Source organism: Balaenoptera musculus, chromosome 17 (genome assembly GCF_009873245.2).
Source record: "Balaenoptera musculus isolate JJ_BM4_2016_0621 chromosome 17, mBalMus1.pri.v3, whole genome shotgun sequence".
Classification (NCBI taxonomy): domain Eukaryota; kingdom Metazoa; phylum Chordata; class Mammalia; order Artiodactyla; family Balaenopteridae; genus Balaenoptera; species Balaenoptera musculus.
Window position 1 is genome coordinate 29430588 of NC_045801.1, and position 17706 is coordinate 29448293.

Here is a 17706-nt window from a genome sequence, read left to right on the forward strand (position 1 = left end):
TAAACAACAGCTCCTGTTTATTTTTTTTTTATTTTTATTTATTTTATTTATGGCTGTGTTGAGTCTTCGTTTCTGTGCGAGGGCTTTCTCTAGTTGCGGCAAGTGGGGGCCACTCTTCATCACGGTGCGCGGGCCTCTCACTATCGCGGCCTCTGTTGTTGCGGAGCACAGGCTCCAGACGCGCAGGCTCAGTAATTGTGGCTCACGGGCCTAGTCACTCCGCGGCATGTGGGATCCTCCCAGACCAGGGCTCGAACCCGTGTCCCCTGCATTGGCAGGCAGATTCTCAACCACTGCGCCACCAGGGAAGCCCCAGTGTTCTGGTTTTATTACCTAAAAAACTTAGATCATGTGGTGAATCAGAACACATGATTTTCAGTTAGGGCTAAAGAAATCTGAAAGTGAAATTTTAAGTTTGCAGTTCTCCTTGAGTTCCTATTCCTTATGTTCAAAACATGTAATGTTCTGTTTATTTTATTCTGGAAGTCTTATTTTTAGTGTTTAAGTATTAAGATAATTAAATGGCTTTATGTGAGTAATAAGATAGAAGTTGAATACGCTTGTTTTGTTTTCTGTGGCCTATAAAATACAATAATTTTTGTTTTTTTATTATTAAGGGATGGTCGGATGCTGTTTGACTACCTCGCAGACAAGCATGGTGTAAGTGGTCTTTTAAAAAACTGTTTAGTTGTCATGTTGTAATAAGGCTAATTAAAGAATAGTGCTGTATAGATAGATTCATGGCTTGGCAAGAGTATAATTTCCAGATTAAGTTATTAGACATAATACCTGGTATGTTTTTGAAACTTTAGTTTTTAAAAATTGGTCTTGATTGGAAAATAATATCCTTATACTTATCTTTTTAGATAACAGAAATTCTCAAATTGTTTGTTCCAGAATGATCATGTAATAGTTAGCATTTTATATTTCTGATGGATAAACAAGTAGGTAAAAACAGAACTAAATTTGAATTAGAATACCTTGAGCAATAGCATTAAGCTGCCTTGTGGAATACAGTAGCCCTTGACATTACCAAGACCTTCATAAACCCCCATATAAAGGAATGTTGTTACAGGCTTTCCTAGTCATCTCCTAGTCTCCTTCCCCTTGCGTTAACTCAAAGTGTGAGGCTACTTATATAATCAGTTCTTTAACTTGCATTCAAGTTTTATCATTCATTTAACAATTATTGTAACAAGAGACATGCTGACCACTGCAAAATTACTCTTTCTGGTTTCCATATAGAATGTTTGGTGTATTTGTTAATGTTCTGGTTCGGAGCCCTTCTCTTGATTTTTTGTCTTTCACTTTGCTTGCATCATTAACTGTAAAAGTTGGTGTAATTTGGGGGCCAGTTTTTTCAGAGAACTGAAGTTTACTATGCACATTATTTGTACAGAATCACAAAATCCTTACAGGGATGCATATGCTTGGTAGTTGTCTAAGCTCATTCACCAGCTAAGGGACTCACACATCAGACCTTCAGCTGTAATTCAAGTTTGTATCACAACAAAGTAGGTATTGTTACAATTCAGAACTATGAATGTTAAATCCAACAATTCCTAATATGTATCTTAATGGTCATGTGCTTTTCTGATTTTGGGGGGTGGGGGGGAGGGTAGTAACTTTTGAAAGAATTGATATCTGGGGATATTTGAAAGAGTAAATGGTTTGAGTTTTAAAACTCAAAATTAAAAAATAGAATTTAAGCTTTTTTCCTTTTTTTAGTTTAGGCAGGAATATTTAGATACACTCTACAGGTATGCAAAATTCCAATATGAATGTGGAAATTACTCTGGAGCAGCAGAATATCTTTACTTCTTTAGAGTGTTGGTAAGTAATTTTTTTTTTCTTTTTCTTCTCTTTTGTAGGTTGCCTTGGTTCCTTAAAACATGTCTGTAGATTTGATCTATCCATTAAGTTTTCAACAATCATTGGCAAAAGGAGAAAAAAATAAACTTTCAACAAAACCAAATAGAAATAGGAAACCTTATTTCAGGGCCTCAAAATTTGGAGGCAGATTTAACTTGTCCTTGAAATCCAAAAGTAGGAACCACTAATTTTTCATATTATGTATAATTGTATGATTTTAGCATTAGTAGAAGTCTATCGTGTAGTGAATTTGTTATAATATTACTGTACAGCACAGTGAGTGGCACATTGTGGGTGCTTAATATTTACTGAATAAATCTATTATTCCTAATTTTAATTCAATATTTTGTGCTTCATATATTCCTTGAATTTGTTCTAAACAGCTGTGGAATTCTAATGATATTTGAAAAGATTTTCAAATAAATTTGAAAAAATAACTTTATTTCAAAAAATAACTTTTTTCTATTTACTTCTGCCCTCAGGTATTAGACTACAAAGCTCAATTTTTTTTCATTATGTAGGGAGTAGATGAGTTTAAATAGTACTGCTAGAAAAAATTCCTAACCTTTTTTTCTTCATTTGTCTACTTGACAAGTTCCTAGATGCATTGTGTTTGTTAGGGAAGGAGAGTTGCATGAAGCCAAAGGAAAAATCAGGATTTCACATTGACAGATTTCTTTCTTATTCTGCCTTCTGTTTAGGTAATTATATTAATAAATGCCTTCTAAAGTTACCAAAATTCTCTTATTTTAACTAGCGTCTCATTTGAGAAATTATAATTTGTTACTTTGGATTAGTAAGCAAGTACCTACATCTCTGATATCTCTAGTTAACCCTAGAAGTTGGGAAATGACCTCTTTAAGACAGGGACTTTTTGTCTTCCAACCTTGGAAGAGTCTGTTCTTTCTGTCTCTACTTTCTGGTGCCTTTTTTCTTTTAGCCCCACAAGTCACAAAGAAAAGACTCAATGGCTGCTATCTTTGGTTGTTTTCTAGGAAATTAAATTTTTCTTTTTTGCAAGTGAGGAAAGAGTTCAGTATTATTAAATCGAATAACTCCTACACTTAAAAAAAGTGCTTAGACAACTTCATTTTTTAAAAGTACCATCCTTAAAAAAAAAAAAAAAGTACCATCCTTCCTTCAAAGAAATAAAGATTTCAGTTTATTTCCAAGTTTGATTTGAAGAAAAAAATTATCCCATTTGTAAATGAATTCTTAGTTTACAGTTTAGCTGTGGTTAGCTTGCAAGTGCATTGCAGGTAATGGGTGATGCTAAATTTGTAGCAGCTTATCAGAAAATTCCATCAGTTTTACTTTGAATATTATGAAGGATTTAGGAGAGCAAAAGTTGATTACTTTGGAAATGTAAACAGCTTAGACGAGGATTGTAAAATCAGAAGCCTGATATGATTACAGGTACGTGAAAAGAGTTGGTTATTCATATCATTTGTTAATGCTGGGAGTGAATTTTGAGAATGAAGATTTAGTGTCATGTTAGAGTTCTAGCACAGTAAATTTATTGTTGCTGGTCAGTGAGTGAATGTGCCATTTTGCTAAGACATGGAAACTTAAGGTAACTGCTGGAAATCCAGATATTGAAACTCTTCTAGCATATCCACCCTTGAAAGCAGATTGGTATGAAGAGCCAACTGTAATGACATGGACTTGAGCCAGAGTAGTATGCATGAATCTTTTGGGGATTAAAAAACTTGCTACACTGCTGCAAAAAGCTTTTATCCTAACACATATAACATATTTTAGTTTTAATAGTATTATTATGTTTATGTAGTATGGTTTCATAATTAGTCTGAAAATTTCTGCATGTGATAGGTATATACTTAAAAGTTTGCAGAGTTTTTATATTTACTTTTGTAAAATACGAAGATCTAATTAGTTTCCTGTCTTAAAAAATTCTGGGTTGATCTTAAGCTTTTACATTGCCTAGCAGATCTTATGATGGAACTCAAATTATGTTTAAGTGATTGAATACCATGGTCTGGATACAAAATTAATGTTTTACATTAAGAGCAGTCAAAATATAGTGATTGGATAGTGTTCAGAAATTAGGTGCAGTTCATTTTAGTTTTTGTCCCATCTTGTGCCGCAGAACAGTTGAGTTATGCGCGAGTTGGTTACTTCATGTCGGCATATTGATAAAGGCTAACTAAGCTAAGTTTAAAAATGGATTATTTACTTTTTCTTTTGATTTAGATGGGCACCACTAAAAAATCTATGTATTTGTTTGAAATCTTGTTAGTAGCAAAGATAAAAATCCTGTTTTGGATTTGGGATAAATAATGTCAATGTTTTTGCTTATTAGTTGTTTAATTTTACTTTTTTGCAAATGGCCTGTTTTCATTTCTTTTCTGGTGGTTGATTATTCTTTTAAATCTATGGTTAGGGAAACATAAGCTATGAAAGAACCATTGTAACTATGATCTGAGATTAGAATTTGACTCTCTGAGTGACCTATTGTAGGTTAGTGTTGTATAAATTAAAGCTGTATGACCCTAGAATCTACTTTTATTTTTAAAAGACTTCATGGCTTTTAGAATACACCGAGTGCTTAAATGCACCCTATTTGATTGTGAAGCTTCTTTGAATCATGCTCTAAGAAATGCATTAATTTGAATTTAAATGGTGGAGCAGATTTGTTAGGAATTTTTGAACATTTTTGTTTTAAAAGTTATTAATTTATAACTGTATTTTAATTAATAACTGTATTGTAATTATTTTGTTAAAATTTGCCCTCACTGTGGCCTTCGGTCTGGCTCCAAAATATAACCCGTCTCCTCATCCAGCAGCTATTTGAAATAAAAGTGATTTTAAGATGCTAGGACTGTTGGTGATCATATTTGTGTGTGTGTGTGTGTGTGTGTGTGTTTCACTCAGAATTTAAAATTTATCTACTGTAAGTACTTGCCATTCAATTTAAAGGTACTTTTCCTTGACTCAAGAAAGCTTGAGTAATGATGATTTGGTGAAGTTTTAGGCTCTTGACTGAAGATTTGGATCTGATGTACTCTGATAATGTCACTGTAAAAGACATCTATTTCATATCGATTCTCAGATATATTTTTATCCCATTTTAACATCTAAAATTAGGATGTGTCCTGAATTGACCTAAAATAATATACCATAAAATTGATGACATCTTAGATTCAGTGAAATATTAGTACTTAGATTTCTTTGTAAGGATCAAACATTTTATCTTTTGTAATTTGAACAATAATTTTATAGATTTTTATATAAGGTTTTTTTGATTTCAGTGAGTTTTGACAAATGCACGTACCTGTGCAACTACCACCAAATCAAGATAAAGAATATTTCTGTTACCCCAGAAAGACCCCTTGTTCCCCTTTGCAGTCATACCTCATCTCTGGTTCATCCATTGATCTGCTTTCCATCCCTGTATATTAGTTTTGTCTGTTCTAGAATTTCATGTAAGTGGAATGATATATGTAAGCTTGTGCCTGGCTTATTTTGACTAGCAAGTTTTTGAGATTCGTTTATATTATTGTATATATCAGAAGTTTGATTCTTTCCATTGCTGACTAGTATTCCGTTCTATGAATATACTGCAGTTTATTCATCTGTTGATAAACATTTGGATTACTTCTGGGTTTTGTCTATTTCAAATAAAGACATGAATATTCATATACAAGTTTCTTGTGGACATACATTGTAACAATAATAAGAACCAGTGATTTCATGGTTATGTTACGAATTTTAATTTGCAAATTTAGTCTCTGCTATTTGCGTGCTCTGAGAGTTTGCTAAATGTTTTCCCGTACATTTGAATTAATTACTGACATCAAAGGAAGAATTTCAGTATAGACAGAGTCTGAATTAGGTATGGTTTTGATCCTCATAGTTTAGGCAACCTATAATACTCTGATATCATCATTTCTATTCTCATTATCATTGTGGTAATGATTCACATTTCCCAAGTTTTTATTATGTGTCAGGTGATGTTGTAATCTTTTTACATGTATTATGTGATTTAAGTCATACAACAACTGAGGTGGCTTCTGTTACTATCCCCATTTTATAGATGAGGGAGCTAAAGCACAGATGGTTCAGCTACTTATAGTAAGTGGTAGAGCCAGAATTATTGGTGGTTGGATTTCCAGTCCTCCCCATATGATTTTATTTAACTTGTAATTATAATATGTACCAATAGTACTTTACAGTTAATAGTACCATGTAAGTGCTTCAGTGAAAAATTCAAAATTTCAGCTTGGGGTATAGAAATGTTTTCTCCCTCCAGTACCCTCACTTGCTTCTGCTGCTTTAGCACAGTTCAGAGTCATTATATCCACTTTCTTTGCCTTGTTTTGAGAGTCCTGCTTTACTTGTTTTTGTTATTAGCCTAGTCCTTATAGGTGTTTGGGTTTATGACCCACTTGCATCAATGGCAAGAAGAGATAGAGTGACCCTCATTCCTCCATTTTTGCAGGGTTAAGATTGCAGTATGAAATTTTATAGCTTTTATGATTAGAAGTATAATTTTCAACAAATTATGCTCTCCGTGCATCAGTTCGCCTCTTTAAAATAGGGATAAAAATTATTATTTACCTTCCAGGGTTTTAGGATTATATAAGAATATGAACTTCTGTTTCTCAGTACATATTCCTTTGATAATTATTAATGTTATTAACCAGTAGACCTGCTTTTTTTTTCTCTCTATGACCTCTTCCATTTATATCATAATTTGGAAGTTTTTTTGTTCTGGAAATAATTTTTCTAAATTGTAGTTGAGACTCACAAGTCTTGATTTTCACATCTTCACTCCAGGAATTTTTAGCAACAAATTGCCTCTGAATCTAACTTTGTTTGCGAAGTTTTGAGTTCCTAAAATTTGATTAGTTGTGTATAAATGATCTGAAATGGATTACACTAAAACACTGGTGCTGTACCCTAGTTTTAAGTTATTCTCTATCTTCTGATCTAGACTGAATATCAAAGACCTGTGTATTTTTAATAAATTAAGTTAAATGAAATCTATTTGAATCAGCTTAACCAGTGTGATCCAAATAAGGGCTTATATAACTGGAGTTTGGGGAAGAGTGCTATAGATCTTTTAGTAGGCCCGAGGGATATGTAGGGTATAAAATATACATTATCTTCTTTTCCTCTGGAGTATTCAGAATATAATTAATTATGATTGCTTAAACAGGTTCCAGCAACAGATAGAAATGCTTTGAGTTCACTCTGGGGAAAACTGGCCTCTGAAATCTTAATGCAGAATTGGGATGCAGCCATGGAAGACCTTACACGGCTAAAAGAGACCATAGATAATAATGTGAGTTACAGTTCTTCAGGGTGATTTTCTGAAATTTCTATGTATCCTTAATACTTTCTGATAAGGAAAACACTGTGTACTTTAAAAAGGAAGGAGGAAAGGGAGGGAGGCTAAACTAAAATGTTGACCTGATATAAAAATCACAGTGGGTTAGTGGGTTGATTAGTTTTACTGAATCTCCTTGAAGGAAGCTGTCAAACTTCTTTTTGCTCTTAGAGAAAATAACTCAGTTTTCATTTTTGTTAGAGCTGTGGTGCTTCTTTGATCTGTTTCAGTGGAAATGACATAATACTCTTAGTGCCACCTGTTATTGAAAGTCTAATGCAGAAGATGACAGTTTTCATCTACTATTAATGTCTAATAAAACTTACTATGAAGTGTTTAATTTAGTCCTTGCTTATAAAATGTTGTCTGAAGTAAGTATAACTTAGAGCCTCTGTAAAAATGGCTTAGTGGACATTGTTGAATCCGTCTCTGAGAACAGGGAAATTTTGAATGTCAAGGGTCATGCAGAGAGTAGAGTGGTCTGGGGGATTGGACTTTGATCATAATGATCACCGTGCATGCTTTAGAAGGTTCTCATTTAAAATAAAATTCTGAGATCAGCCATGTTTATTCCCTTTCCTCTTTCTCATATATTAATATTTCCTTTGTATACCTTTTTTAATCCTTTAGTCTGTGAGTTCTCCACTTCAGTCTCTTCAGCAGCGAACATGGCTCATTCATTGGTCTCTGTTTGTTTTCTTCAATCACCCTAAAGGGCGCGATAACATTATTGATCTCTTCCTTTACCAGCCACAGTAAGTTATTTCACTGTATAGTTTTGACTTTAATTATATGAAATCAAATAGAATTTTTAAAATTTAAAGTGTACTTCTAACATTTGAATTTGTTGTCACATATTTTCCCCTCTTCATGTGGTAGATTTGCTTGTTAATTGAAAAAGCTTACATGTAACTCTTAAGTAAATTACTTGATAAAAGTATACTCCTCGCCCTTTAAAGTGCTATTTAAGTTTGGTCCCTGGGCCAGCAGCATCAGTATCATGCAGAGTCTCAGGCCTTATCCTAGAAGAACTAAATCAGAATCTTCAACGTAAGAAGAACCCAGGTAATTCATGTATACATTAAAGCTTTAGAATTAAGGCTCTAGGCCATATTATTTGGAAGGAAGATATACATACCAAGAGAATCCCTTTTATATCATCTTTGTTCCATCATCCAGCTTTTGGTGATAAGAAATTCACTGCTTTATGAACTAGACTGTTCTGCTGTTAGCTAGAAATCATTTTTAAAAATTTATTCTTCCATTTGAGGTCAATACCTCTGAATCTTCTATTATTTCTTATTTGTTTGGTTGGAGCAACAGGAAACTAGACTGCTTTATGAAAATACTTCAGATACTTGAAGATAATTTTCCTTATTTTTCTTTCCTTCAGGCTAAATATCTCTAGTTTTATTAAGTAATGTAGTTTGTCACATTCTTTAGTATTTTGGCTGCTGTTCTTAGGTAACCACCGGTTTATCCACAGCTTTTTAAAAATCTGGATCTTTAAAATTGAAAGCTTATTCTAGGATTGTTATCTAAGCTTTATAGATTACAGTGGCATTACTAGCTCCTATGACCAGTACATATACGTATATTAATTTAGCCCAAGGTTGCATTCTTGGTATGACTTATTGATGGCATTGTTGGTTAAGTCTCACATAACACTTTGAGCCATATTTTTGTTATTTTTAACTCAATTTAAGATGGAGATCCTAATACATTTCACTTGATTTCTGCTTATTGTCTGTCAAATTAAGGTTTTAACATTTTTTCCTAAAATGCATATTTAATTTACGGAAGTATAGTTTAGGAATAGATGGTATAATACCCACTTAATAGAAAATCAATGAACACTGAACAGTGTATTTTTAAATTTTTTTGTAATTTTTTAAGTCTTGAAAATAAGGTAATAATACTTTAGCGATATTTTTGTATAAGTTGATGAAATATAATCATCTAAACTGAGTCACGTGAATAAACATGTTCTTTAAATACTCAGTTTAGTAGGATTTTTGAGACTATAAAATATTTGACCTCTTCAGTTAAGTTGTTAACATAATCATCTGGACTTTAAGAGAAATGAAGTTATTGGTGGCGATACAGATGAAAAATATTTGCCAACCAAGAATTGCCAGTAACTTTTAAATGTAGAAATGAATTTTTTTGGTTTTTGTTTTTGATGTGGACCATTTTTTAAAGTCTTTATTGAATTTGTTGCAGTACTGCTTTTGTTTTTTTGGTTTTTTGGCCACGAGGCATGTGGGATCTTAGCTCCCCAACCAGGGATTGAACCCACACCACCGCATTGGAAGGCGAAGTCTTAGCCACTGGATCACCAGGGAAGTCCCAGGGAGCCATTTTTAAATGGTTTAAATTGTGTTCTCTGCATTAAATGCTAAATGTTCCCCTGAATCTGTCAAATAGAAGCACTTTTATCAGAAATATGCTTGGCTTATTTTTTGTATTAACGTCACAACTTAAGTTCAGTATTAATGTATTTAGTCAGTATTTGCATGACTCACTGGTCCAATTTGTTAAAACTGAACACAGGCAAAGAAGTTTTCGTAACAGGAAATCATTTTGGTCTTCCCTTGAAAAAACAAAAACTACATGGCATTAAGTGAGGTAGAAGATGGTGATTCCAGCATTAAATTTTAAATGTAAATTACGAGAGATAAGATTTTGTAATTTACATGGTACTATAGTTATTTCTTCTTTCATTAGAGATGTTCAAGTATGCCTTCTAGATTCACATTATTCACTAATGTGAACATAAAAGGTTCATTCTGTCTGAGCTGTTGTTCCTCCTTTATTAAAGAAACCCTATTTTGTGGGAAATCTAAAAATTTTAAAGTTTTACACTTTGCTGAATGCTATGATAGATTGTAATCTGGAAAGTTATATATAAATTGTAGTCCATATGTTGCATTAAGTAAAAAACTCTTGGGAAAGGTTAAAAAAGAAAAGCCACTGTGTACTAAAGTAAGATCCTACAAGGGTGGTATTATTTTGTTCTGGCTTTTGGTATAGGAAGTGTGCAACTTTATTTTACAGTATCCTAGGGGTTGATTTGTGAAGAACAAAGCTGAACCAGCCTCAAAAAGACTGATGTATAAAACCAAAATGCCATCATTATTTGCAATGAGAAGTGCTAAGAGGACTAAGTACGTGAAACATGACCAGATTGTTCTGACCCTATGGGTTTAATACATAGGAAGCTATAGAATACAGAAGATTCCTTTATGAATATTTGGAATCAGAATAGAAAATTAATTTATGTGACTGGAATGTTTCATGGCACCATCAGATTAAGCATCGGGTTAACATATCCATTTCCACAATAGGAATATCCTTGTCATAAGGACCAGATCATGAACATTTTTTGGCATGTCACCCTAAACATTTGGATGGGCATTTCCAAGATTTGCTTTTTACTTCTCTTTTTATGATTCCATTTCATATCAGTATCTCTCACTTTGCTCCTATATTCCTTCCCTGTCCCCCTATGTTGATTTAAATATGTTAATATTTTTTATCAAGTTCTTCTCAAGTCTTCCTGATCTGGTAGTTTTCTCTTACTAAATTGATGAATCTCTCTCTGCCCTGGTGCATTGTTTATTTAATCCTCTGAGGGCTGTCTTATTTCTGTTATACTCTGATTCTTGAGAAGTACCTTTTTCATGCACCCTTTGGGCAACCATTATATTTTATAAGAGGCTTTTTTATTTGTGATAATGACAGTTGCAATCTTATGCAGTAGTTGAGACATACCAATAATGGATGAATCTGGAGTACCCAGAAAAATGATTGGTAAAACATTGCAAGAAATTTAGGGATGTTGGTGAATATAAAATAGTTACATACCTATCTTTAATGTTAACTATCCGTGCATCTTATAAAAAGAGATGTTTGATGAGAATTTCAAACTCAAGAATTAAGGATATATTTCTCAATATTTATGGAGATTAATTGAACATGCATTCAAATGAGAAGAGATTAAAAGTAACATTATCATGTAGTATTTTGCCTCCCTCCTGAGTAATAAAACCTGTAAGATTGTCTTATGAGTTGATTGATATCCCTAGAATCACGGGTGGGAGTAAGAGCCTTCCCTGAATGAGCAGATTTGACTCAAACATTGGATACTGTAATAGTTGGCTCTAATCTTGATACCTAGTAGGTGGGTTAAGGATCGGTAAGAACAGCTCTTCTTGAACTCAGTTATAGGAATCCCTAGGCATTGACTTTCCATGCTACTGCTTACAGGTAGACTCACTCTGCTGAATTTTTTTTTTTTAATAAATTTATTTATTTATTTCTGGCTGCATTGGGTCTTTGTTGCTGCGCGCAGGCTTTCTCTAGTCGCGGCGAGTGGGGGCTACTCTTCGTTGCGGTGCACGGGCTTCTCATTGCGGTGGCTTCTCTTGTTGCGGAGCACGGGCTCTAGGCGCGCAGGCTCAGTAGTTGTGGCTCACGGGCTTAGTTGCTCCACAGCATGTGGGATCTTCCCAGACCAGGGCTCTAATCCGTGTCCCCTGCATTGGCAGGCAGATTCTTAACCACTGCGCCACCAGGGAAGCCCTCTGCTGTAGTTTTTGCAGTTACATATGTATCCAGAAAGGAACATTAAATTCAACTGATTTTTTAAAAATATTTTTAAGTAATGAAAGGAAGTATACAAACACGGAAAGTAAAAATATTCAAGCCCACTGTAAAAATTCTGTAATACAAATAAGGGGAAACTGTGGATTAATCCCTGACAACCTTATGGCTTATATGAAATCAAAACAATATAATTAATTCGTTAGTAGAATCATTTATTATAGATATTAGAAATAGAAAGGTAGTTCAGTTGAGATTGCAGAAAATTTTGTTAAAGATAAAATATCAAACTTTTTTTTTTTTTTTACCACAACAAAAGCAACAATGATTGCAATTACCAAACATGAAACGCACTCATACTATGTCATAATATTGGCATTCAGTCCAGTAATCCTCCACTGTAACAGCTCCTTTACTTTGCAGTGAAAATTGATTTGTATATTCTTTGCCTCTGAGTCCTTGTGGGATTTTTTTTTTTTTTTAAATTCAGACAGAAAGTCACAAAAATTATACTCATCCTCATCAGTTCACTCAGTCCCATGTAATTAATTTTTTTTTATCTTGATCTTTTGTTAGCACTTTTATGAGTTCATCAGTTTTTCATTAGAGTTCTGAAAATGCTTATTCATTCAGTTCAGCAGTACAGTCAGTTACCAGAAACCTGTACTTGTCAGAGTCTTTTCCATGAATTTCTTGAAGATGAAACCCTTTTATAGGAAAAAATATCAAACTTTTATAAAGGAAAACAATGCAAAAAGTAGATTTGTTTTTTAAATTTTAAAGTAAGGTAAAGGTTCATGGTCATAGAAATATAATTGAAATAACAACTTAGAATTAAGACAGTTAATTATCAAGCTGTATTCTACAAGTAGGCTTAATGCCTTCATTTGCATTTCCATGGTTCATATACAAAAAAGACAATACCGTATGCCATTAAAAATCTCTGAATAAATTTTTAAAACTAGAAATTTTATAGCATGTACTTTCCGGACACAAAACAGTAAAACTAGGAATTATTAAAGGTTTTATAAGTAACTGAATCAAAGAAGAGATTAAATGTTGATAATTATGAAATACCTGCCAAAGCAGCACTCAGAAATTAATTCATAGCTTTGAGTACTTGTTCAACTTTTAAAACCTTGAGTAAAAGTACAGAAAAACGGAACAAAGGCGCTGAAAATAAAGTTAGCAATATATTAGTAAACGTTGAAATTACTAATTTTGGAGCATTAAAAGAACTAGGTGTACATGGGGAGATATTCTGCATCCAATTTTGTGAGGCAAATAGGACCAGCACTATTAGAACATTCAGTAAGATCCTCTTACCCCCTCCAAGACCCAAATCAGATATACACACTGAGGAGAAAAAAACATTGTATGTTGAGAAGAAAAAAATACTGACATCAGAATTATCTTTGGCAATATTATTGTTACTGGTGAATGGTTCTTAAACTTTTTGGTCTTGAAACTCTTTTACACTATTAAGAGTTTTTGAGTGTAGTTTCATACATGTTGGCTAAATTTATTGATATATACTGTATTAGAAATTAAAACTAAGAAATTCTAAAATATATTTATTAATTGACAAATAGTAAATTGATTATAGTTATATATATTTTTATGAAAAATAACTTTAAAAAACCAAATTTAGTGATGAGTGGCATTGTTTTACATTTTTGCAGACCTTTACATTTCTGGCTTAATTGACAGCTAGATTTTCATGTTTGCTTTCATATCTGATTTTCATTCAGTCTGTTGTGATATGTCATTTTGTTTGAAGGATAAGAAGAAAACCAAGCCTCACACATACATGTAGTTGGGAAAGAGAGGTGTTTTAATAGCCTTTTCAGATAATTGTGAATATCCTTTTTTGATCATACACCAGAACTAAACAAGTAGTAATTTCTTAAAAAGTACTGAAAAGCGGGATTTGAAACCGTATCATTCAGTGTTTTGGATTCTAAACTATACTAGAATTCTAAACTATATTGGTTGATTTTGCAATTTAAATGGATCTTTTACCCATGCATGATTTTATGACCGTATGCATTGATTGATAGGGAAATACTGGTTCAGGGAGTTATGCAGGTATTCCAACATATACAGCACCATTATACAACACCAAAATAATCACATTAATTAATTTCAGTACTAAACCCAGTAGAAAAGGCTTTTCAAGTATTGGAAAGTAGTCAAACTCTTGATGACAGATACAAATTTTCCAAAATTTTACCCTTTTTTTGCAAGCTCTGATTTTTATCATTTGTTTTTATTGAAGGATAGGCTCAACTTTATTATCTGGAAAGTGTCTGCCAGATACTCAAGTCTGAATGGCTTTGGTTTGACTGTCATTCTTTCAAGTAAAAATAGTGTTCTGTGAGAAAAGCAGCTGGTTCACCTTGCAACTCATTGAACATATACTTTTCCTTAAGACAACCATGACACTGTAGTGTACAGCAGAAGATCTTTTACACACTTCTCATTTTAGTCATACAGAATATTAAAAAGATAAGTATGCACGGGTTGAAATTTTTGAAAATTGATAATTTGTACTGCCTAATCAAAGATATAGTTGAAATTGGCATTTTTTTTAACTGTAAGAGTGTGGTTATTAATAACAGTGACTAGTATAGTATGATGCCACTACCGTGATTTGTGCTAAGGTACCAGATGGTTTCATTTTTTTGTTTACAATTCAGTGATTTTTAGTTACTTTACCAAGTGGTGCAGCCATCACCATAAATCAATTTTTGAACATTTTCAGCCTCCCAATAAGAACCCTGATGCCATTTGGACTATTTTTTTTTTAAACGGAAGTAACCTGTTTGCAAAATGTGAAAAAGAAAACTCAGTAGTATTACAGTTTTAAAATTTCACCAAAATACGGTGCTTACCATTTTCACTTGCCATAGGGTCAGGTTGCCATCATATTTTCTTCCTCATTAGTAATGTCTTAATGACTTATTCTGATTTTTTGCTTGATTCTAACTTTTTTCACGTGAGAACACACCCAGTTGGCTTGAGAGATCATTGTTTCAGCCATTTTCCTAGGTTGCATATTTAAGTAGAATAGCTTCTAGTAAGTAGTGTGTAATTTGCATTTGTATGTCTACAGTCAGTATGCATTTTTCGATTGTCTCTGATAGGTAGTAGGTATTAATGGAGAAAGTATCATTTTTCTGTTTTTGATTTCCAGTAGCACAGGAATACAATTTAATGTGGTTCATTGAGTGTATGTTAAATTGATAGTTTATATAGATTGTGATTTCAGGCTTTTTTTAAAATACGAAAGTACTGTGGAGATAATTTATACTTTTGTCCTTGAAGTGAAAGTTTAGATGCCAGTGCAGGTTAAGTCTCTTACATCATATATATTATCATTTCTGCCATAATTTATTCTGAATCTAAAATGGAGATGATTTACACATTTGAAAAATGTTGAACTTTTAAATGTAATATAATATGTAAGATAAAGTATCAAGTGTAAGCTAGAACAGTGTTCATAGGCTATTAGAGATGAGGCTTTGCCACCAAATGTAGATGCTATTAGGGAGAAGAATGCATTTGTAATACAATGCCCTAGTTACTCTCCAGTTGTAAAAAGAAAGATTCAAAGTTCAGTTAGCAAAAGAATGTTTAATTTGTTTTCTAAATAAAGATATCATAAATATCCTAAGAAATTTCAAGTTTTACTGTTAACAGTCAACTAGATCATGTCTAGAATTTGTCCTGATATACCCTCTGCCTTTATTTTTCCTAAACTTTCTAATTGTTCCTGATAAGAAAACTTTTTCATGCAGGTGTTTCACCTGCTTTAGCTCAGGATGATCTCTAAAAATCCATCCTCTGCAGTTCTACTAAGTCTTGCCTTTTTGATTTTTTTAGCCTTTCTGGAAGTACCTTTCTCTTTTTTGTACCAATTCAAAGCCTGCCTGTTTTTCAAGCTCCAGCTCAGGTTTACTTCTACATGAGGTCCTGTATATTGTGCCTACCTTATATTGATAATTTGGAATTTAATTATTTACTGTCTTTTTAAAAAAACTTATAATTGCCTTATCTCCCTAACTAGATTATAAGCATATTTGGGAGCAGAATTTTTATTCTTTATGTCCTTATAGTATCCCCCATATAATACTTAAATATTTTTTATTTGGTGGCATATTTTGTCTTATCCTTTGATTTCTAAATGTTCTGACTTACAATTAGAAAATACTGTAGAAAAAACTTCCATAAAATTGTACAATTAGAGCAGGGCTGTGCTGGAGGAAAAATAAACATTTTTACTTAACCATCATGAAATTACACTTCCAAACACAATACTGAAGCTCTTATTTAAAGGAAAAATTAATTTTAAGTTAGATTTCAAAAATAGGGGAGGTATAGCCTCCTTTCTTACCTAATTTATAATCCAAACATATAACATAACAAGTAGTTTAAGAACCTACGTAACTAAATACAGATGTATTGTGCATGCTAAACACACTGTAAATATATAACACTTATCAGTGAGACCTGGAGAAGTTAGAGTCCAGTGAAGATGAAAATTGATTTGACTTTTAAATTTTGATTGATAGAGAGGAAAGGAGATGGATGCTAAAAAAGAGAAGTAGAACAAAAGAGCACAGTGGTTATGTACAGGCTGTTAAATAACCATATCTATGATTTTGCTTTTGTTCGAACTAAATATATAATTACTGATCCTACAAGAGTGTGAACTAAGGTAACGTCCCCAGAATCACCCTTAATCCCCACTCCCTTCCTTTATATATTGATCTATATACATAACATACATATATACATACATACATAGGAAGGATCACTTCTGCCCTAGCATGTTTCGAAGTCAGCCATGGTAATGCTGTATGCCAGGAGTCTGCAAACTATGGACCATGGGCTAAAATGTCTTGTGGCCCACTGCCTTTTTTCTTATGGCCTGCAATCTAAGAATGGCTTTTACATTTTAAATGGTTGGGAAAAAAATGAAAAGAATAATATTTTGCAATGTGAAAATTATATGACATTACAGTTTTAGTGTCCATAAATTTTTATTGGAACACACATTTATATATATATATATCTACACACACGCACACACACACATCTTTGGCTGCTTTTGGATTGTAATGGCAGAGTGGAATTGTTGTGACAGAGATCATATATTATTGCACTCTCCCTGCCCACTCTGCTACTCAGTGCTCTTTGAATCCCAGTGATGCTGCCGTTGTACCTGGACAAAGTTTCAAGTGCCATGTGTATAACTATACTGCAACATTTTACTTCTTTTAGAAAAGTAGACTCAAATGTGCTTAAATTTTTTTTTTTATAAATGTATTAATTTATTTATTTTTGGCTGCCTTGGGTCTTTGTTGCCGTGTGCAGGCTTTCTCTAGTTGCGGCAAGCGGGGGCTACCCTTGCAGTGCACGGGCTTCTCATTGCGGTGACTTCTCTTGTTGCATGGTACGGGCTCTAAGTGCGCGGGGTTCAGTAGTTGTAGCTCACAGGCTCTAGAGCGCAGGCTCAGTAGTTGTGGTGCATGGGCTTAGTTGCTCCACGGCATGTGGGATCTTCCCCGACCAGAGCTCAAACCTGTGTCCCCTGCATTGGCAGGCGGATTCTTAACCACTGCACCACCAGGGAAGTACCAAATGTGCTTAAATTGTAAGGCGCAGTGCAGTGGGAATTATTTTGTTTCAAATTAGAAAGCAAAGCATTGAACTGACAATGTAGATATGCTAAGAGGATACAGTATACATCTACATAACCAGACTGTAAGCACTCATTACAATATTCCCAACTGATTACAAAGCAACCGTCAGAAAAATTAGGAAATTTAAAACAGAATATCTCATCACAGCAGAATTTCCTCACAAAAATTAAT

At 33.3% G+C, this 17706-nt stretch overlaps 1 protein-coding gene across 1 annotated transcript in view; it reads left to right on the forward strand.

Moving 5' to 3' along the window:
• EIF3E (eukaryotic translation initiation factor 3 subunit E) overlaps positions 1 to 17706 on the forward strand; it is a 51717-nt gene that overhangs the window by 11629 nt on the left and 22382 nt on the right. The window contains exons 4-7 of the mRNA XM_036830583.1: positions 618 to 660; positions 1729 to 1833; positions 7052 to 7177; positions 7853 to 7977. Coding sequence (XP_036686478.1) covers positions 618 to 660; positions 1729 to 1833; positions 7052 to 7177; positions 7853 to 7977 — 399 coding nt within the window. The remainder of the gene's footprint in view (positions 1 to 617; positions 661 to 1728; positions 1834 to 7051; positions 7178 to 7852; positions 7978 to 17706) is intronic.